This window comes from Clupea harengus, chromosome 1 (genome assembly GCF_900700415.2).
Source record: "Clupea harengus chromosome 1, Ch_v2.0.2, whole genome shotgun sequence".
NCBI lineage: Eukaryota > Metazoa > Chordata > Actinopteri > Clupeiformes > Clupeidae > Clupea > Clupea harengus.
The window spans coordinates 26,686,762-26,710,086 of NC_045152.1; the positions used below are offsets into that span (position 1 = coordinate 26,686,762).

Sequence of the window (23,325 nt, forward strand, 5' to 3'; positions counted from 1 at the left end):
GCCAGATTGTTCTCGTTTATCATAGAGATAGCTCGGTCGTTACCTAACGCTAGCTACCTTTCATGAACACATTTGTTTTACAGATAGTACCACGGTGATCAACTGATGAGTGTGCACCGTTTTGGCAACCTGATTCGGGACTAACATTGGCTGAGGTTAACGTCACATCAACTAAGGTTCAGTGAGTTTGATGGCTAGGTTGACGTTATCGTTAACTTAGCTAGCTAACTTTTCAACCTGGAGTTATTTTTTATTTTGATCAGTCAACGGTACCCGTGTGGATTTGACGTCGGTGGCTATTGCTGAATGTGTTTTAACCAAGCAAATAAACTGTTTGGAACGGACTTAGAAGATGGAGGACTTTTCTGACCCAGAGCTCTATTCAAAGTAAGTATCCGACCCTTTCTCTGATGGCATAAATTCTTTATCTCAGGCAGAAATCTCATTCAATGGCTAACTAGCTACAAGAAAAACAACATGTCTCCCAAATGTTTAGCTTGGTTACGGTAGCAGGGTTGCTAACGTTACCTAAGCTAGCTATCGACAGCTATTTAACCCACCTAACAGTTGGCTAGCTAGCTAACGTTAGTTTATTCCCGTAGTAACGTAATCAGACATTGTCCTTATATACAACATAATTTATAAAGGCTATTACAGAGTTGGTTGAATACTAAACAACGTAAACTTAAAATCACACCGAGAAAGTATTGTTTGTAACACATTTGAATGCGTTTGGAAGTTGGACAGGTTAATGTAGCTGGGACAACATCTCGTTTCATTTTTAGCTATGAAAACCAACAGCTATCCACTATCAGTTGTCTTGAAGTTTTAAAGTAGCACTTTATTAACGGTATCTGATCTGATGCGTTTATATTCAATAAATAGGTTGTAGAAATTATCCCAAAGTAGAATGCTCAAGATGAACAGGACTACTGCAGGCCTTTGCTTTCAGGCCTTGCTAGATCCACGCCATAAATTTCTGTACTCGCTCGCTTTGATGACGTCTTAAGAGGGAAACAGACAAGAGGGCAAATCTACATAGAACCGTTTGTTTGGTTGTTGCATAATTCAGACTAAAATGTATTTTATTAGGCACACTTGAAACACTGCGGTCAACACAATGTTGTAATACTTCCACTCCTAAAACGTAGTCGCCATATAACGTTAGACCTCCGGCCCTATGGCTGACCCGACATTAGCTAGCAAACAGTGTTCCACGATGTGCTACATTTCAATTTGCAAGGTGCTGCCAACTCAAACGATTTGATAGATTTTGTAGTTATTGTATACGTGTTTGTCGTACATTTTTGCATTTCTTTCATATGTGATAATCTTTAAGCAGTACGTGGATACTAGGTGACTGATTGTCAGGTCTTTGGCTAGAGTAGCTAGTTAGATGGTGTATGGCAAGATCACAATGGCTTCTCTCTTTCTCATTTAAACAAAAGGTAGCTACCAATGTCAGCTACAGAAGGATATTATCACTGATAACATAGTTTAATTTTTACCACATTTTTAGGTTGTGCTTTTGTGTTCAGAAATATGCAAACATCGAATCTACCCAAAGGATTCCAGTTGAGATGTTTTGAATGTTCCCTATAAGGAGGGCACATGAGCATGCACGTATAATGGCGTGACACCCTATCGACTTTCATAGTTCTCATGAAATCGTTGAACAAGGAAGAGCTTACGTATGATTAAAAAAAGAAACAATTGGAAATGGCACAAGAAGTTCCTAACATGTAGTATGCTGGAGAGAGGTTGTTTAATGTCATCGGGTCATAGAGGGTCTTCAGCAGAATTTTTCACGACCATAAAAAATCAGATAGTTGGCGACAGCTTAGCATATCATTCTCCCCCAGCCCTATTTTACGTTATGCTTAACTGATTCTCTGTTCACCTCCTACTCCTAAGACTCCTAAGATTTTGCATCTATTCTCCAAGTGCATTTGTATGATATGCATGAAATTGCTCCTGGTCTACAACCTACCATAGGGTGGTTATGACAGGGTGCATGTTTATGTTGCAGAATCTTTTTTTTTGATGGGTGTTGGTGGTGGGGTACAGGTTCACAAAGTTATAAGAACTGCAGGTCATAAAGCATTAACATGGCTTGATGCAACGACTTTGTTTTCTTTGGTGTGTGTGATGGGCTAATGTGTATTTTACTCACAGGTGTCTCCTTAAGTCGGACAGCTTGCTCTGAACGTGTCTTCTCCCGACCCGCTGTTCCCACCGGGCTGCTTGCATCTCATTCAACTCAAAATGGATGGGCTGGTGAATGCAGATTTCAGGTACTGCCCTTCTGTGTTCTGCGTTGTGTGGTGTCAAGTGATATGTTGACGTCCCTGCATTTAGTCCATGTGGATTGAACCAGGTGTTTGTGTCAATCAAGCCATAACACCATTTTCACCCATTGGTGGTGATGACTGAGTGTCTAATTTGTCTCCTTAAAACCAGAAAAATATTCTATTCTCCTAATTCATTAGGAAATATGTGAAATGAATGAAAAAGACTGATGTGTTGTGATACATTGAAATCTAATCACTGTACAGTCCCAGCTCTCTGAACTTGTAGGTGAGGTTGTAATGGCAGTGTCGACATCTTAGTTTCAGTAAGCTATGTAACCTAAGTAAGTGAAGTAAAAACATAAAGATGAAATTATTATGAAATATGGTGATCCATGCAAAATGATCATAATGAACATGTTAGTACATGATCCAAGGCCTAACTGTAATAGCTGGTCAGAAATATGATGATCTATCCCTCGGCCATACATTTAAGTTGCCCAGATCGAAGGAAACTGTCCACCTTGTTTTGGTTCAGTCATCATATGTCATACATAGCCATGTAAATCAGACTTTAATGTACTGATTAACTGCACATTATAAATAGGACAGGTGGACTGATGGGCCCCAACATGACTTTGGGATAGCTGTAAACATGTGTTTGGTGTGTAATATGATGTGTGATGTGTGTGTCATGTTGTCATGCTATCCAAAAACGTCTTGCCCAAAAAGACATAGTAGGCTCTAGGCCATTTAGCCGGCATACTTGTGTGTCCATTTTACTCAGTATGCTCTTGGACACCCACAGTTGTTTCTTATTACCTCTGAAATGACAAGTTGAATATAGGTTTTCTGTTGAAGCACTTCTCCACAATGTACATTTTATCTGGCAATCTTTCAGTGGTACAGTGAACAGCAAGGATCATATTGTTTATGGTCTACCCTTTTAAAGATTTAAACTACGGAGCCTTCTAAACCTTACATTTATTGACCACCTCACTGGTGATGTTTTTTTTTAACCTGAATACATTTTACAGGCCTAGCCTGGCCAAAACAGTCATCTTTTGTCCTTCCCAGTAAGACTGTCAGAGCAGTGAAGACCCCTCCCAAATCAGCTACCATAGAATGGTGGAGTGGTGAAGGTCACGGTCAGAGAGGAATCCCGTAGGGCCATCTAACCCAGTTGTGTCCTGGCAGCCTAATTCATATCAAAGTCTTATTTTGGAAGTCAGAATTAATTTAACCACTAAGATGCCATCACATCAGTAATAATTTCCTTTAGCACTGTGTGTGGTGGATGCCATAAGATTGCCTTTGTTGCACTAGGTTACTTGTATATATTAACAACCTTAAGGCTATGGCTTCAATGCTTGGTCCTCACATGATTCTTGAATTACCATTGCATCACCAGGCCTAATTTTCTTTATTTCCCTCTTCCGCATATGCCAACACAGCGCGGATGGAGGGAATGGATCGGTAAGTGATTCTACACTGCCGTCATATCATGGTTGTACATGGATATGTCCTAATCAGTCAGCACACATGATGCATGACAATAGAGTTGTTGGTTGTTGCATTTGCACTGGTAAATTAGTTTTGACATGTTTTTGTTGTTTGCAGATGAAGGTGGACAGCCTCTCGAAGACAGTCATATTTAAAGGCCTTGCCCCCCGAGTGGTACTGTCAAACCGTCTCGTTCCCAAGGGTACCAAGTCCTTGGTGAACCTGGAGGAGCAGGGTCGACAGAAGGTGTCCTTCAGCTTCAGCCAGATAAAGAAGCCGCTACCGCCAATATTCCCGGCCCCAGGGAGCCCAGACAGAAACAGCGAAGCCCAGTCCCCTCTGCCCTCTGTATCCTCACCCTCCTCTGTAGCCTCACCCCCTCCTGTAGCCTCACCCCCTCCTGTAACCTCACCCCCTCCAGTAACCTCACCCCCTCCAGATCAAGCAGGGCAGCCTGCTGAAAGTAAAAACGATAAAACTGATGCACCAAGGGTTTCCACCCCTGCACCAGAAACCGTTTCACATCAAGCTTTCATTTCTCCACTGCTGAGGCCTAGAGTGGACCTGGTGAAGATGCACTTTAAGAAGCAGTTTCTTAGTGTGTCTGTCATTGAAGAGGGTCCTAGAGCCAGTGTCTTATCGGAGGAGGTGCCTCCAGAGATGGAGGTCCAAGTCCAGTCTATATCTAGAGTTGAAACTGAGCCATCAGTGCCCCATGTTGATGACCCTGGCGTTACTGTCACAGAATCAAAAACAGTGGCAAAGCAGGATTCCAGTTTGTCTGGACCAACTCATTCTTCCCATATTGGGAAAGAGGACAAAGACTGTCCTGGTGTCACATTGCTTAAAGATGGTAAAAAGGGCCCATACCAGTCTGACAGTACACTACCTGGTTCAGAATCAGATGGGGATTCTGTGCGGACATCCTCCAGCCAAAAGTCTGCAGATCCTAAAAGTTCAGTAAAATCCGAAAGTCAGACCAAGGAAGTTAAAAAGCTGCCTTCAGGTTCCAAGGTTGAAGAATCGGATACGAAATCTAGAAATGAGAGAAGTGAAAAGGCTCCCAGTCATTCTAAGTCAGACCGCGAAGATAGACGGACATCTACGCGGTCTTCCCGCTCTGACAAGGACCGGAGGAGAACCAAGAGCCGTTCAAGATCCAGGTCTCGGGGTCCTCGAACAAGTTCTTCCTATTCTAGATCAGAGCGATCAAGATCTGAGAGGCAGTCAAGATCTGATAGGTCACACTATCATGAGTCTGATCGGAGATCACATCGGAGCTCCCCCCATAAAGAGTCCCGAAGTTCACGCTCTCGAGCTGGCCGCAGATCTAGAGACAGCTCAGACTCTGAGGATGATCATCGGAGAACACGTACTCGCGGCAGTGACACCAGCAGAACATCCACCCGCTCTAGCTCTCAGAAAGACCCAAAGTCATCTTATTCGAAATCGCACAAAGATTCGAAGTCTGGAGAGTTGTCTCGTTTGTCAGAGTTGGACAAAAAAGCTCAATATTCCAAATCTGAGAGGTCCAGCGGAAGAACATATGACTCTGAAAACAGCAAGAGACATTCCCCGGATTCGGAATCTGTTTCAAGGAAATCTGGTACACACTCCAAAACTGAAAGCAGCTCCAAACTGTTTAATTCGAGTCCATCGTCATCAACTCGTTCTTCTGAAAAGAAAGCACGAAAAAGTAGTGGGAGTTCTGATTCTGATGAAGAACATAAACGCAAGTCACAGTCGCAAGGTTCAGACAGATCTTCAGGCTCATGGAGCTCTTCTTCTAAAAAAACAGATAAACACGACTCCATATCCTCGCCTAGCGTGACTGCATCAGTGATCAGACCATCAGCTGATAAATTGAGCAGTCCATCCAGGCAGCCAGCTCTGCTGAGCCCAGACCACGAAGTTGAAAAGATGGAAGTGGGTTCTAGACAATCTGAAGCTAGCCTGAAGTCAGACAGTTCAGAAGGAGGTCAGAAAGTTTCACGGGTGCTTAACTTAAAAGATGATTTAAATGATTCCTCTATTCACATTGCAAACAGCAGCCCATCAAAATGTCAGAGTTCTCAAAATGTAGTCTCTCTTCAAAATCAACTGAGTCCTTTATTAAACAATGCAGAGAAGGTGTCATGTGAGGAAGTAGATAGCACAGTTAAACAGATGAATGATGGTCACGATGCCAAAGGTTGCTCCACAAATAATCGAATTGATACATCGAATCATGGTGAAGTCAAAGAAAGCACCTCTTCATTATTGGAAAAGCAGGTAAACGTAGCATATTTAAATTCTGTCAGTGAAAATAATGATTTATTACTAAGGGTGAATAAGGTAGTTGGTCCAGATAATAGTATTTGCCAAAATTTAGACAGTTCAAAAGTAAACATGTTTTCTGTGAAAAAATCACCATGTTCAGAATCCTTAACACAAGACACTAAGTCTGATGACCATATTCATTCCAGTGTGGACGTTAACCCCATGCCACTGTGCACAGATATCACTTCTTGTGTAGATCCCTTATCTAAGGGTCAGGATACCAAGAAGCTTATTGTTAAAGAGGACCAGCCAGGACCTGTGCCCTTGAAGAAACCTGGTAATGTGAAAAAATCACGCTGGGATATTGTTGGTCAAGACACCCCAGAATGTGAAATTCCTCAGAAAATAGTTAGTCAGGACGCTAAGCCCCCTGTGAAGAAGGTTGTTTCGGTGAAGAGAATAGAGTTTAACAAGGACGATACTCTGGAAGATCCATGCAATAGGAAAGATTCTTTTTTGAAAAAGAACACTGAGGTAGATTGTAAAACTTTCTTGGATGGTCAGAAAGTAGAGAGGTTGCATACAGGATCTTTAGAGATGGAGTCATTAAAAAGGCAGACAAACTTCACACTTCACACAGAACCCTGCAAAGTTAGGAGTAACCATCTAGAGAGTAAGTGTACAACTGAGCAGGAGACGGTTGAAAATCATACTTCTGGTACAAATAGTGATGCACAGGCGCAGGCAAATGTTTGTGCTGGGAATTTGCAAAATGACCGGCCGAAAACCAAACTGTCCAAAGCGTTAAATGAAGACGGAAGAGGCCACAGTGAGGACAGCGACTCTGATGATTCTGAGTCTGATTCAGATGATGGGACTGTGCCTTTGAAACGACTGAGCTCTGTTGTGGTTGTGCCGAAGAATTCCACCCTGACATTAGAAACAAAGGACACTCCTGCATTTTCCTCCACTTCCGGTAGTGCCTCTGGGCAACAGCAGATGTTTTGCCCAACAGCTGATGCAGGTAAAGAAAGTGGTCACCTGAGGCATAAAGCAACTCCCAGTGTGGCCTTTGAGAATAGTAACCACTGGATGATTCCTCATCAACCTGCACAGGTTCCTGCAGGCTACCAGTCACAGAGCAACATGGTAGACAGTACAAGCCAGTTCGATGCTCCCAATGCCCTGTCTCACTTTGAAAACAACAGCACTAACCATGAAGGGGTAAAAATCAACAACGTTTCAAGCCACGTTGGGTTCTCCCAGCCGACAGATCTTCTTGGGGGCGCTGGCCAAAGTTGCTCAAACTTTGAGAAACCAGACAGTTGGCACAGTAATAGGACTAGCAGGAATATAGCTAACTACATACCTGGACACTTACGCAACTCAAATGACCTGAACACCAAGGAAAATTTTAGTCCGGTGTATGGTCAGCATGAACTGCCCAGCAGCACATACCAGCAGCCTGACAGCAGCCATGGAGCTCTGTCTCAGAACTTTTTACAGCAAGGGCATTTTGCCCCTTCCCAGCTCATCAGGCAAGGCCTTGATTATTGGTCACAGCCCTTGGATTCTCATGCTGTAAGAGTGGCCCATTTACATGTGCCTTCCCACCGTCAAGACCCTTTAGGACAGATCCATCCAGATTCTCTCACCAATGATCATGAAGAGGAGGCTGTGTTCAGAGCAAGAAGAGCCAGGGAGTCCATTGAACTACCTGCCCCATCTGGTTTTGTACAAGCCAATGAGATTAGCAGCAATTGCAAAGGTTTTGCCAGTACCATTCAAGAGGGAGCTGTTGGATCCCATGTCTCTAAGGAGGAACCCCTTAGGGTCCACAGAGGAAGAGGGCCACCCAAGAAAAGACGTCAAGAACTTGAGTCTGATTCGGACAATGAGGCCGAGGTGGTGTTGGCCAGCAAAAGAGAATGTTTGGAGTCTGACCTCAAGGATGCCACAGCCCACAATAAAGAACAGAGGCCACTGCTCAGTCTAAAAGATTTCTTTGACCCTGGACATTGGAAAGACAAAGCTAAAAGTAAGAAGATGCCACCATACTTTGACCTCATTGAAGAAAACCTTTATCTTACAGAGCGGTAAGTTATAAGCCAACGCTAGTGTTTAAGTTTTTATCATTACCATAATTGTTTGCAACTCTTTGTGGTCAAAATGGTCAAATTTAAACTTTGTCCTAACAGCAAGAAGAACAAATCCCATCGGGATATTAAACGTATGCAGTGTGAGTGTTCACTCCTGTCAAAAGAGGAGAAGGCCCGAGGGATGATTGCTTGTGGAGAGGACTGTCTGAATCGCCTCCTGATGATTGAATGGTAAGGATTCTACTCTCGAGTTTACACTTTCTTAGCTGTTCCCTTGACAGATTACATACCCTGTGTTCCACATAATGATCTAAATTGAAGCCAAACCCGGTCACAACCTACCATATAGACTTATGTAATAACTTATGCCCATTCTGAATTCTGCCTTAAGTGGTTATCAGAAGTAAAATAGTTTTAAGACACAGTCGATACACTCATCAGCACTCATTAGGTGGTGCGTCACCAGGCTGCATGGTTCACTATAGAGAACCACTGATCAGGGAACATTTCAGTGGATCAGTGATTCCGAGTGAATAAATACGTTTGATGCAACTGACAATTCCTACAGAACTGTTTTTCAACAGCTCAAATGTAAGTGCTCCTTGTTAGCACAGACTGATCTGAGTATTTTGTTGTCTTTGTTCATTATTCCAGCTCTTCACGGTGTCCAAATGGAGTGTACTGCTCTAATCGACGTTTCCAGAGGAAGCATCATGCAGACTTTGAAGTTATTCTAACTGAGAACAAAGGCTGGGGCCTGCGTGCTGCCAGGGACCTGCCAGCGTAAGAAATGTTTTTTGATGTTGATGATTGTGTTAGAAGTGTCTTTTGTTCTGTACTTTGCTTTGCATAGTTGCATAATCTGCTCTCGTGTAGGGATCTTTTCATGAAGTCGAGGTGTGTTCTAGAGTCATTTCAAAGAGTAAGGCTCACAGTTTTTATGAAACCGCTCGCATTTCATCTTCTTTCAGAAACACTTTTGTGCTGGAGTACTGCGGTGAGGTCCTGGACCACAAGGAGTTCAAGGCGAGGGTGAAGGAATATGCACGCTGCAAAAACATCCACTATTATTTTATGGCCCTGAAAAATAATGAGGTATTTTGAAATCTACCAAAGCAGCAAACTGTATTTGAGCTATAATACATTGAGCTATAAGCTTGATATGCCGGTGAATTGAACGAATAATCAGTTGAAATTGTTTCTTTTCAGATCATTGATGCTACTCTGAAAGGGAACTGTTCACGTTTCATGAACCACAGCTGTGAACCCAATTGTGAGACACAAAAGGTACGTGGAAGTCTTGTCAGAGTTTGTGGAATTTCTGGAAGTTTGAAACTAACCAGAGATTTTCACAAATCTATCATATCTTTAACAAGCTACCCCACATACATCTATCTCCCAGGCCAGAGTTTGGGTGACTTTCAATGATGTGGTCGACTGTATAGCCTCATGACAAAATGTAGGTATATGTCAGTTTGGTGGTAAGAGTTTGCATTTCTGACCAAACATGTTCAATCTCCTTGCAGTGGACTGTTAATGGGCAGCTCCGAGTGGGTTTCTTCACCACCAAGGCGGTGTCTGGTGGGACAGAACTCACGTTTGATTACCAGTTCCAGAGATACGGGTAAGCATTGGGTCCCTGGCAGTCTGTCTGGCTGATGGTTGATTTTCTTTTAGGATATTTTGTTTGTAGGTATGTAGGTTTTATGTCCTTAAATATATAGTTATGGTCACGTGAAAGGTGTGTTCATCTACTCGTCATTTCACACTAACCACCCAGGCTATGTGTGGTTTGGTGCATGAAAACATAAGAACCGCTTTTACAGCAAGACAGTACCAAGTAGCTAACTTTTATCAGTGCCAGCTGTGCCAGCAAGACACATCTATTGGCTGTTAGCTAGTTTGCTAGCTAGATTTAGACAATTTGCATTTGTCTTGATTACTGAGTGGGTGAGTTTCTATTTCACAGAAAAGAGGCACAGAAGTGCCTGTGTGGTGCGCCCAGCTGCCGCGGGTTCCTGGGCGGTGAGCAGCGGGTCAGCATCCGGGCTGCAGGGGGCAAGAAGCAGCGGGAGCGCAGCAGAAAGGCCGCACCAACCACAGTGAGTACAGACCCCCCTACAGAAAGGTCACAACAGGCAAGCCATTGTGGTTAAGTAGGTTTGGGACCGATAGGTATGTGATCGGTTATCTGAGCAGTGGTCATTAAAACCTTGGAGGTTTATTGGTTATAGTCGGTAAGTAGATTGGTATGTTGTGTTGGGGTAGATGCCTGACCTCTTGATGCTTTATGCATCTCCCTGATGCCAGTGTGCATGAATAGCTCTGTTAAAGATGTGGTTTTGGCTGTTCTTGCAGGTGGATGAGGAGCTGGAGGCCCTGCTGGAGAACGGGGATGGACTGCAGGATGAGAAGGAGGTGGTGTCTCTGTGCCGACTCATGGTGAGGGTGGAAACCATGGAGCAGAGACTCACTTGCCTCAAGCTCATTCAGGTAAAGAGGGACCCCGCTTTTACTATGTGCTTTAATGTAATTATGTGGGAAAGATGAGTTACAGTCTCTTTCTCTCTTTGTAGAATACACAAAATCCATCATGCCTGAAGCAGTTTTTGGATCATCATGGCCTCTCATTGCTATGGATATTCATGGTTGAGCTTTCAGAGGCAAAAGGCAATTCGATTAACAATGTTAAACTGCAGCTGGAGGTAAGGGGACAAAGACTGAAAATGGCTGTTTTAACTGATTCCGTGTTAAAATATTTATAATCTTGTATCCGGGGCTTTTAATACATGCATACAAATAATGTGAGCCCTTTCTGATGGATCTGGTGTATTTTGTGCATGGTTGTAGATCATGAATGCGTTGGCTGTGCTGCCAATCTCCACCAAGAACATGCTGGAGGAGAGCCGCGTGTTGCAGTTCATCCAGCGCTGGGCTCAGAGCCGACCCCAGGTGTTGCCCTCGGAGCAGGACGGCTACTCCAGCGAGAGCACGTCCCGTGCCCAGACGCCCCTGAACACGCCCGACGGCTCGTCATCTTGTGCCAAACTGGGCCCCGAGCTGGACACCGACACGCCCAAACGCACCGTCTACCGCCGCCTCAAGATAGTTAGCGAGAACAGCCTCGACAGCGCCATGTCAGACGCCAGCAAGGCCTCGGACTGCAAGGAGGAAGAGGATGAAGAGGACGATGAGGAGGAGGAAGAGGAAGAGGTGTCCCAGGTGGAGGCGGGAGAAGGTAGAGTTCCCCCGGCTAACGAGAGTGGCCCTGAGGTGGCTGACAGCACGGCAGTGAAGGGGAGTGCAAAAGGAGAGGAGGAACAGGCAGGTGATATCAAAGGAGAGGAAGAGGAGCAGCAGGAGTCCAGTGGCACAAGAAAGGCGGAGGAGCTCATGCATACAGAGACTGCTGATTCACCAGACCCTAGTCAGATGGACGTCACAACTCCGCTAGAAGCCTTGCCTCCTGCCGCTGATGGCCATACGGAGAAAGTAGGAGAGCCCTCCAGTGAGACACCGACCATCCATCAGGAGGTACATTTATTTCTTGTCTTTTTCTCATATTTATTTAGTGTTTACTCTGTGTGTTTGTTGTGTAAGTACAATTTACTGTTGTAAATTTGAATAATCCAAGAATCCTCCTCCTCCTCCTCAGACCTCTGTGGAGAGTGCTGGGTCCACTCCAGCTCCCTCGGAGAACACCCCCACTGATGAGACTACAACCTCAGTGGAGGCCGCACCTACAGAGCATCCTGTTGCCGTGGGTGACGAGCCACCTTCAGATGCTACAGGTGAAGATGATGCTGCTGGGATGCCTGGTGAGATCAAGCCTGCTGCTTCGGCAACCGTTGCCACAGGCACGGCACCATCTGCCCCAGACAACTCGTCTATGGAAACGACAGCTCCTATGGAAACGGCAGCTGCTATGGAAACGTCCACTGTGCCGGCTGACCTGGTGGGTGTTGGAACATCATCACAGGACGAGGAAGAAGGCGTGTCAGATGTGGAGAGTGAGAAGAGTCAGGAGCCGTCAGTCAAGACGGCTGACATCAGTGAAATGGCTGCAAGATTATTGGACAGCTGGAAAGACCTGAAGGTAAGGCTGTCAAGAACACCACCCAAACAATTTCCCTTTTTCTTACACGCATACATTTAATCACATGACCTTCTTGCGTGACACAAGTGTGATGTACATCTTTTTCTCTCTCAGGAAGTGTACAGGATCCCCAAGAAGAGCCAGGTGGAGAAAGAGACCAGTGGTAGGCATCTCTGCCATTGTCATTGTGTCTAGGGGACATTTCCCCACTTCCCATGTCCAGCAGCCTCAAATTGAGCTCCAGAAATATTCAGGAACCTCAAAACTAGGTCCATAGAGAGCTGGAGGTATCCATGCATCATTCACTAGTCTCAGCTCCAGGCATCCATGCATCATTCACTAATTTAGAGGCCCTGGGTTATAATCCTCGGTGTGAGGTACTGAGTCCTACATATACAAGAGGACAGTATAGATAGACACTTTCTATGTGTGTTGAACCCATGACCTTGGGGGTGTTAGCACCTATCTCAAATTGAACCACAGGTTTGCTCTTGAGGGAGGCATGATGGGGTGTTGATCAAACCCAGCGTTAGTCAAGGGAGAACTCTTCACAGGCCTGATGCAAAATGGCAACAAGGGGTGGGTGTCTGCTTGCTTGCTTTGTTGCAAGAGGGTGTGAATGGTTACCTGGGCAACATTGTATTGTTCGCTAGATGGATGGAGCATATACTGATTTTTGACCATTACCTTACATCTGGTCTTGCTGTGGAGCTTTTCTCAATCCCATGTATTCAGTAGCATTTCACATTTTGGGTTGTTATGGCTTTTGCACTGGCAAATACTTCAGGTCGGCCCCTTTGCTAATGAATGGAACTAAAGTCTTTGGTCCACTCAGGTTCTTCATTATGTAGTTTTGTACTCCAGGTTGACATAATAAATAAATATATCTATCTATCTATCTATCTATCTATCTATCTATCTATCTATCTATATATATATATATATATATATATATATATATATATATATAAATAAATAAAAATATATAAATATAGAAGTTAGCTAGTTCCCAACTGTGAAGATGGTGGTGTTTTAAAAAATCTCAATGAAACTAGACCTCTTCAATGCCCCTTTAAAGGCGGGTATCCTTTTATAATCGTTTTTTTGTTCCGGCGACTCTCCCCTCCAGACCGTAGTCGAGATCGAGACGTGCAGCTGACCCCACGCACCCCCTCAGGCAGCCGGGAACGAGAGCGGGAGAAAGACAGGGAGCGTGAGCGGGATTGGGAACGAGAACGAGACCGGGACCGGGAACGAGACCGGGACCGGGATGGAGAGCGAGGGGTCCGCAGTGCAGAGCGCCGCCGTAGACGCGCCTCCCCTTCCCCCCCACCCCAGTCGACCTATGACCGGAGTCGGCGTGGTGACGAGAGGTACTGCTGCATCCTTACATATTCATACACTTGCTACACTAGAGGGCGTGTCTATTGTAGGTAATGTAGGTAAGGTAAATGTGCTTAGTTCATGTCCAATCAAAACCAAAATCAATCCAATCAAAATCAGTTTTAGCTGAGACAACCTTCTAGTTTGGGCACCCATCCTTATTGTATCATGTTATGTTCCCAGGTTTGAGGCAGCCAACAGCAGTAAGAAGAAGGGTCGCACGAAAGAGCGCAACAAGCTGTCCACGGAGGAACGCCGCAAGCTATTTGAACAGGAGGTGGCTCAGCGCGAGGCCCAGAAACAACAGCAACAACAGCAGCAGCAGCAACAACAGCAGCAGCAGCAGCAGCAACAACAACAGCAGCAACAACAACAACAGCAGCAGCAGCAACAACAACAACAACAGCAGCAGCAACAGCAGCAGCAGCAGCAGCAGCAGATCCAGACTCAAGCTTTTGACCCGATGGCCTTCTGCTCTAGCCCTGGTTACATACACTACCCGCCTGGCTACCCCCTTCAGACCTATGTGGACCCCACCAACCCCAACGCTGGCAAGGTGCTGCTGCCCACCCCGCCCATCGAGCCCCTGTGCACGGGGGCCGGCGCAACCTCCCCCACGAGTGGCATGCTTTTTGAGCAGGCGCCATCTCAGCCGCTGCTGTCAGAGCTGCAGCCCTCCGCCGGCATCCAGCAGGCAGTTGTGCCCACCGCAGGGGGTCTGCCCACCCACATCGCTTCCCAGATGGAGCTGCAGGCCGCGGCCGTGGCCGTTCCCCCACAGTACGCTCAGCCCAACGGCCCAGCTCCTCAGGACCCCGCGGGCGTCGCAGTTCTGGCGATGCCCGCCCAGGTACCCGGCCCTCAAGGTCAGCAGGGCTACGCCAACCTGTGGGACCCGGTGGGCTTGCAGCAGCAGGCAGTGACGTTGCAAACGCAGCCGCCACCCTCGGCTCCGCCGCCGCAGCAGCCTCAGCCGTACCCCACCGCAGCACAGCCACAGGCTGCCACCATATACTACCAAGGCCAACCCTGCCAGACTATCTACAGCCTCCCTGCTCCCTACCCTCCCACCAGCACTCCACTGATTCAGGTATGGGTGCCTCCGTGATGAAGAAGCTGGACGCATGGCACAGTAGCTATTCGTTAGTCGTCTCATTCTGAAACATCTTACCTCATTTACATTTTAATTAGTGCTGTCAAACGATTAAAATATTTAATCGCGATTAATCGCATTTATGTCATAGTTAACTCAAAATTAATCGCGATTAATCGCAAATTTGTATCTGTTCTAAATGTCCCTTCGTTTATTTATTTTTTCCATCATTTTATTTTATTGCCCTTATCAACATGGAAAAGTGGATTGGCTTGCTTTAAGCAAATGTTTTATTTTATTGAAAACCAACATTGCCAAACAGGGCGGTACAAAATAAAATTGTAAAGTGCACATTTCAGGTAAACAAGGACTCAGCCTATAGTGCAGTTAAACCATGGCTTAATATTTTCTTTTTTTTCAAGTTTGCTGGGAACATAGCAGTCAGGCCTCTTATTTCAGAAACAATGAACCGTAACAGTTAGGTTACCAATAAAAGGTAAGCCTACTACTTCTTTGCTTTCAGCCAGCTGCCTGTTGACATTTTCAGACAACAGTGAAGCTCGCTTCTTTTGCACAACACAACTTTTAAAAGTAAACTTTCCATTCAGAAGCTTTTTATCATCCATTTTGCCGTATCGCGCTCACCATTCACTCAAACCGTAACGTTAGCGTACTACACAGTTTGCGAGGCCAAAAAGAACGTTAATCTAAAAAAAATTAAAAAATAATATTTTTTTTTTTAAAAATGTTTTTAAAAAAATCGCGTTAATCTCGCGATAAAAAAATGTACGGCGTTAAAATGTGTTTGCGTTAACGCCGTTAATAACGCGTTAAACTGACAGCACTAATTTGAATGTACATAATGTTATGCAGTTATCTGTGAGTGTGTAAAAAACAAATATCCCTCATGGTTATGAGCTGCCTAGTCTACACTCTTTTGAATAGACATCGGCCGCTCTGTAGCAGTTTCATCAAAGAAAGGGTCAGCCTTATTTTTAGAAAACAAGTCTTGTTCTCAGTCTGCTTTTCTTGGGAAAATGTTAGAATTACTGACTACAGAATGGTTATTTAATGAGAACATCTGTGCATAGAACCTGATGAAAGGCATAAACACTGTGCTTACACTTGATTCCTGATGCGCTGTGAAGGGGATTTGTAATGTTTGAATTATAAACCCACCACCATGACGGGCATGGAACACAGAGGTGTGTGTGTGTGTGTGTGTGTGTGTGTGTGTGTGTGTGTGTGTGTGTGTGTGACGTGTGTTTTTCTATGCCTCTGCAGGCGTATACGGAGTCCGCTGGCTACCTGCACAGTCAGCAGGTGTACTCAGCCCACCAGCAGGGCCTGGTGGTGCAGCAGGGCGGAACGGTCACCACCATAGTCACCTCCCAGCCAGTTCAGCAGGTGCCTGAGCTCCAGCCACCATAGCACCTCATTCCCACTCTGCAGACACACATCTCTTCCCGTCACACTCCTGTGGTTTTATATCCCACGTTTTACACACATCCCATCTTCTATACCACATACAGAAGCACTGAAATGGAGAAACAGAAAAAGTCAAGTGCACTGTTCTTTTGGTGAATAGTGTTTACATATAATGATGTTATATATATATATATATATATATATAATGAACTGATGGCATTTTTTAATAACAAATCCTACTATACCTTTTAAGGCCCTTCCCCATGTTCATCTCTGCTCATGGGAAGGCAAAGTATGAGTGTGATGCTTAATCCATCCACTAGAAGGCGTAGAGTACCCATTTTGCTGCCAGTCTTGTATAAAGCTAATGCAATTACAGTTATTCGCCATACAATGAAGAAACATCCATCACACAACTTTCTGATCTGCCTGAAGTTGTTGGTGTTGGTAAATCCTCATTGCACCCCACTAAAGCCTCTGATTGGCTTTGCAGGAGATGATTGTACCCAATGGGATCATGGATCTTCCCCCTCCTTCACCACCCAAACCCAAGACTATCGTGTTGCCGCCCAGCTGGAAGGTTGCCCGGGATGGGGAGGGCAAAATCTACTACTACCACATCATCACCAGGTGTGTAGATGTTCTGTTTGTTTATGTATGAATATGACCGCGTGCTAAAAACAAGCTGCAACTATGGTATCTCCAACTTTTATGAGCAGATATTTGGAATATACCATGTAGAGCCTCGCCTTATCATTGTGTATGTAACTGTATGTATGTTGCAGTATGTAACTGCAAGTTTATATTCAACCACAGATGCTCTCCACAAATCACACACTGTTCATATGATCAGAGATATGTCCAACAGAAGTTCACAGGTGAAGTTGAAGCTCACAGTTGATCACAGAGTGTGTGTGTGTGTGTGTGTGTGTGTGTGTGTGTGTGTTATGTCACTAGACAAACCCAATGGGATCCACCATGTTGGGATGTTGGCAGTGATGATGCCAGTGTGGGCAATGAAGCAGAGATGGACCTCGGCACGCCAACATACGATGAAAACCCATCCAAGGTAAATTCTACAGCTCCAGATTTATTTGATTAATTTGTGTTCTTACTCTGGTGCGTATGTCACCCTCAAGGGTGCTGTCTATCCCATAAATGTTGTGTATATTTATTTTGAGGCAGTACTGTATTGTCAACAAGCTCAAGGAATCCCACAACATTAGGGTGTACTCCATTTGCGTAGACTGGATTTTTAAGGGACACCTATAGCGTCTAAATGAACTCTCTGATCCCATGAGTGAGAAGTGCATCCTGTCTTGTCAGCCTTCTGTTTGTTTTCTTTCCCTCTCTTCCCCACTTTGCTCTCCCTCTCCTTTGTCCCGCTCTCACTATGTAGCTGGGGGGAATGCCTTTTGTTTTCTGTTTCTTCTCATTCCCCCCATCTCTTTGATGCTAACCAAGACCAGCTGAGGACACTGCATTCATTTGCCAGTGGTTTGTCTGATTTAGAGTGGAACTTCTGGAGAGTCTGCGTTTGCAGTCTTCACACAGGGGGCACATCGGGGGTGTCAGCAAGGGTCTGGGTGGTTTGGGAGACGTACCGTCACGAAGCCAGTGTGTAAACTCAAGCCGAGTGGGGCTTGGACACGTGGGATTCTTGGGTTAGGATGCTCGTAGTAGAGGCGCACACTTGAGTTTGGGGTTGGCTCTGTGTCTGGCTCAGGTTGTTTTAATTTCAGCGCTACTACCCACTGCAGACACACACACATTCTTACGGTCTCCACCTTCACAGAATTTCCTTTTATGCTTTTTGTAATCGTGTCTTTTGGCCCTCTGGCTCTCTGCTACTTTCTTGTGCATGTCAAAAGTGTGTGAAGGTGAAAAATGGCATGTAGTTACCAGCGATTTGTTACCCCTTTGCATCCTCAGTTCTCCACTAAAACAGCGGAGGCAGACACTTCCAGCGAGCTCGCCAAGAAAAGCAAGGAGGTCTTCCGCAAAGAGGTGAGCCCATGAACCGCCCGTCTCGAAACTCCCATATCTGCCCAGTGCGCTTTCGTCACGGGAATGTAGTCCGCCCAAGAGTGGTCACGCACAAGTGGGATGCCAGTACCAGATTTGACAGTGAAATCGAATGTCCATGGTTACTGGTGAAATCTTACCTTAAACAGTCTAGGGAGAAAGTAGACAAACAAGAATGGATTAGACTGATAATAGCTTGTTGGTACACTGCCATATACTGTGTCTTTTTTATTTTGCTTTATTTTGTTTAACACAATGTCTTTCCGTACCTCCTTCCTTCAGATGTCCCAGTTCATTGTGCAATGTCTGAACCCCTACCGCAAGCCAGACTGCAAGCTGGGCCGCATTAGCAACACAGAGGACTTCAAACACCTGGCCAGGAAGGTACGGCAGTCACTATTAGGATTCGAATATAGTTCATGCTTACCTGAGCAACTATGCTCCTGTGATAGGAAAATGACACACACTACAGGAAATGAAAAAGAAAGTGTTTTTTTGTTGTTGTCTATACTCCTCTATCAAATCTACTACTGTTGATGGTTTGCTTTCACATCAGAGTCACTTTCTCGATTTATTTTTTCTCCAAATTCAGAGAATCAAATGAGGACAAAAGTGCACAATAGAAGGTTTGCTAGAAAGATTTGACAGCACATTGCTGCTTTTCAAAACAGTAAATTTCATATTGCCCTTAAACCCCCTGGGCTATAATTTTTGGTCCTTTTTCACATCCAGATTAGTTTTTCTCTCTCATCTGTAAAGCCCAAAATGAAAGGGGCCCAGCCTGCCTGTCAGTCAGCTGGCTGCCTTCTTCCTAAAGCCCAGTCCCTCTGGTGAACCACAGGGACGTAGCGCAGGACAGGAGGCCTCTCAGTGCAACACATGTGTGGGTGCATGGAGCCTAGCTTTCCGCTTTGCGGAAATTCCACCTAGAACATTTAAGAATAGACCAGTTCATCTTTACAGGTTTGACTTTGGTAATGTTACCGATTAGCCTGGGTGCCAGCCGAACTTAGCCCCGCCCACAACATTTGAGGTCGGGAAGTTCATATTCTGACTAGAATAATGAGTATGACAACGTCAGGCTAGTTACCGATGGGAAGCGGTTTCTGAAATCAGTCAAAATGCGTGTCTTGAGATGGTTCATCTCACGTCTATTTGGCCGATTACTGAATTAGTTCTGAACTAGTTCTCACCCCCCGCCCCCCTCCACCCTTTTCTCTCCCTGCAGCTGACTCACGGTGTGATGAACAAGGAACTGAAGTCGTGCAAGAACCCCGAGGACCTGGAGTGCAACGAGAACGTCAAACACAAGACCAAGGAGTACATCAAGAAGTACATGCAGAAGTTTGGCGCCGTCTACCGCCCCAAAGAGGACACCGGCGAGGTGGAATAACGGAAGACCCCTCTCATCACGTTAACTTCACACACACAAAAAAAAAGAAAGAAAGAAAGAAAAACGAACACTTCGCTGGGCCACTCTCGTCTCACACGCCAAACACCGCAGGCAGGCAGGGAGGGAGGGAAGAGACTGAGGGGAGCAGAAGGAGGCCAGGACGGAGGTCAAACGGGGCGTTTCTCCTCCTGCACACTCCTCCCCCTCCAGCCTGTCTGTCCTGTCAGATGTGTGCCGTATGAAGGAGAGGCGGGTGGCTCCACCACTGCGCTGATTCTCTCCCGAGAGGACTCTGGCCACATGTGCTCGTTCGCCGGCCATCGTCAGTGGGGGGACAAGTGAAGGCTTACTGAAGAAAACAAAAAAAAGAAGAGAAAAAAAACAAACTGATGTGCTAATCATGGCACACAGGGGTGCTAATATGCTTTTTCTTCCCCATCATGGATGGTTTTTACTCTGATTTTCTTTCGTTTTTTTTTTCCTTCTGTATCCTGCAGTATGTCCTTTGGAGCTCTCCTCCATCAGCCCCTCCAGTTTTAACTGCTGTCTTCTTGCTCTGACTCCTTCTCTCTCCTCATCCTCTTCTCTTGTTCCTTTTTAAATGGTTGTCAGGCCTGCAGTAATGACTGCTTTTTAAACATGATCTAGAGAGGAGAGAAAAGAAATAAACAGAAATGGGAACGAACAGAAGAATGGAAATGGACTACCCCACCCTTCCACGCTCCCCCCTCCATGTTCTCTTTCCACTGGAGTGTTTTTCCACCACCACCACACCTCCCCCTGAGTTCCCAGCCATTGAGTTTTTATGGTTCTTTTTTCTGGTGCTTCTCTTGGCTGGGTTTTTTCATGGGGGGTGGGAGGGTGTCAGAGTGAGGCAAGTATCCTATGTAGGTTCTGCTGTGAAACCACATGGGGTGAGACAGGCTGAGGGCATCCAGGGTCATGCTGGTGCCCCCCACCACACACTCCCTCCCTCCCGTCTGAAGCATGGGTAAACCACAGGTGGTCATGACTCACCTCCCAGGGCATGTTCTCCCTCCACGGCTCTGACCGTCAGGATTCCTTGTCTTGCTGTTTTTATGTCCTCGCCTGTCGCTGGTCTCCCAGACCTGCAGTGGTTTTCCCCGCAAAGGCCAGCTGACTCACCCAGGGTAGGAATGGGATTCTTTTAATGGCTTTTATTCAGCAGGCAGCATTGTGCCCATGGTGAGTGGTGGTAACGGCTGTCCCTGTCCTCTCCTGATCGCGCTATGCCATCCCATCCCCTTCTCTCTTTCTCTCTCTCTCTTTCTCTCTGGAGGTTGGGCATGTAGCATTGTTCTTTTCTTTTAAAAAAAAAAAAAAAAAAAGGAAAAAAAAAACTGTCCAAGCTCTTGCCATTTTTACATTGAATGAGTGGTTTATCTGTTTTTAATGTCTTTGCAATTCCTTGGAGAAGAATCCTAGAGGATCGACTGCTGACTTACCTTACATGTCACACTTGAAAACTGCGCGCGCGCACACACACACACACACACACACACACACAAACACCATGCTGCAAACGCACTGGGCACACACCCCCAGGGCTTCCAGTTACTGGACTGGTGTGCTTGCATCATTCACGGCTAGCTCTGTCCCCACCTCCAATAATTGCATTTAAGTCCATTTCAAATCCATGTATTATATTGCTTTATATGTGAATATATTGAGAAATAGTTTTTGAGAAGCATTTAAATAAGCAAATACTTTGTAAAAGGACTGTTAATCCACAATTTAAACATGTAAATAGCTGTAAGTATTCCCAAACCAGGAAGCAAGGGGAGTGGGGACAGAGACGACCTCTGGAATCTCTTCTCATGAGTTCGATCAACATGATTCCAATGAGCTTTTTTTTCTCTGTTAGTGGGGTTTTGTTTTATTTTACTTTAATTGTTTTTTTTTTTCCTTTGGGTTTGAAGGAGGGCTGTGCATTTATGTTATGTTCTCATGGGTTTTTTAATGTACAGTCCAACCCTCTCTACTTGTAAGTATTGTGCAACCACATTGTCATACTGAGTGTAAAAACGTTTTAAATTCAAATAAATTGTTTTATTAAAAAAAAAAAAAAAAAAAAAAAACATGGCTCCTTTCTCTTTAGCGTAGACCTTGTTCTTCCCACAAGCCAGCGCTTACGCGCCGTCACTATCCAAGCATAAGCTCTATAGCCAGAATAAGATTCTCTTGGGCTCGACCATAGTCTCGAAACATTCATTTCATTCTAGCGATGCCTTTGGTCTTGGTCATGACTGGTATAGGCTTCTCTTAGTCTCAGCTAACATGGTCTTAACTACAACACTGCTCTGTGGAGCGTGGGCCGTTTAAAGTTATGGAGCTATCGCAGGGCTCCAGCGACTGCCACCAGAGAGCGTATATCCAACTGTAAGTTGACACAATAATGAAACCCCAGTCATGAAAGGCAACCCCCACCCCCCTCTTCCGCGGGTCTGGCTCAGCCTGCACTGGGCTCGGAGCCGCTCCTCAGACCGCAGCATAAGCAGCGCTGGCTGGAATGCGTGACGGCATGCAGCGCCGCCCCGGTCCCAGCAGCACGCCTGGTCCCACTTAGGACGAGAGCCGGCCCAGAAATCATTAACAGATTGTTCATTTCAGTTAGAGAGGAGCTGAGTAGGAGAGTGAACATGCAGAAGAGGGAGGGGCAAAGAAAGTTCTGGAAATGGTGGTGGTGAAGAGCCTATTACCAAATGTTTGAGTTTGTCATTCCACGGCCCTTGAACTAAATTACTTTTCTTATCTCGAAGACTCATCTAGAACTAAACGCTACAAAGGGCTATTATAGAGACTACAGAAGTACCACACACACAAAAAAAATATATAAAACAACTCCAGATTGTGTTGATGAAACTAAGATGTAAAGTATTCCTCTTAGATAACAACTTTCAAACAATCGATAAGAGGTAACTTGATTGACATGCTTGATAGCCACAGTCAATCTATCAAGCTGGCAATATACATGTGAAGCATATCCTTGGCCAACTCAGTTGTTAACTATTGATTTAAAATGTCCTACAAACATCCGTAAGTACCTATTAACCAGCAAGTACTAATAACTGGTAGGACTGCAGTAAATAGATACCAACTATGCTTATATAAGACCAAGATTTTAAATACAAGTTTTATTTTGTGTACTTAATAATGGACATGGTACAAAGAAGTGGTCTATAATTGTTATGAGAGTGTGGTAAAAATTCTTTAAGACCAGTCAAACACGTAAAGTAAGCAGAGATTCCATCTTTATTCTCGACCGGGGAAACGTCCTCAGAGCAATCCCAAGTAAAACTGGCCCAAACTAAACCTCTATAGACACTCATTCTGTTAGCTTCTCAAGACCCACGTGAGTCGTACACACAGTTTAACATACCTTTTCTAAGCAGAAACCATCTACTTCATGGCAAGTTTTCACTTTGGTTGCACTTCACAAACCACATGTATGCTCCAATCCTCTGTCATAGTCCTACTCTATATCCCTGGGTGTCAATTATTTGTGTCAGCAACCATTTATGCAGGTATAGGTAAGGTATGTCACATGGTAACACATGTCTGCCTTAGGGAAATCCATCGAACCCATAGTTATGTTCATAGATATACATAAATATGTTCCTCATGTTACTGTGCACCAAAATGTCTGTTGCATTTATAAGAACTGACAAAAAGGAAGAGCATATCTTACCATCTAAACTAAGCACATTCATTTGTAAACCACAAGAATCCAGCAAAAG

The 23,325-nt window shown here is 45.0% G+C and overlaps 1 protein-coding gene across 1 annotated transcript; it reads left to right on the forward strand.

Moving 5' to 3' along the window:
- The first annotated feature begins 259 nt into the window (after positions 1–259).
- On the forward strand, positions 260–21,666 carry setd2 (SET domain containing 2, histone lysine methyltransferase). The gene is made up of 23 exons (XM_031573833.2): positions 260–387; positions 2,176–2,294; positions 3,743–3,764; positions 3,909–8,146; positions 8,249–8,380; positions 8,804–8,932; positions 9,121–9,244; positions 9,359–9,436; positions 9,676–9,773; positions 10,119–10,251; positions 10,508–10,642; positions 10,726–10,854; positions 11,000–11,683; positions 11,805–12,245; positions 12,360–12,408; positions 13,375–13,618; positions 13,812–14,718; positions 16,006–16,128; positions 16,643–16,779; positions 17,107–17,218; positions 18,082–18,156; positions 18,457–18,558; positions 19,403–21,666. The coding sequence occupies exons 2-23, from the start codon at positions 2,266–2,268 to the stop codon at positions 19,565–19,567; spliced, it is 8,286 nt and encodes a 2,761-aa protein (XP_031429693.1). The 5' UTR covers positions 260–387; positions 2,176–2,265; the 3' UTR covers positions 19,568–21,666.
- Positions 21,667–23,325: the final 1,659 nt, after the last annotated feature.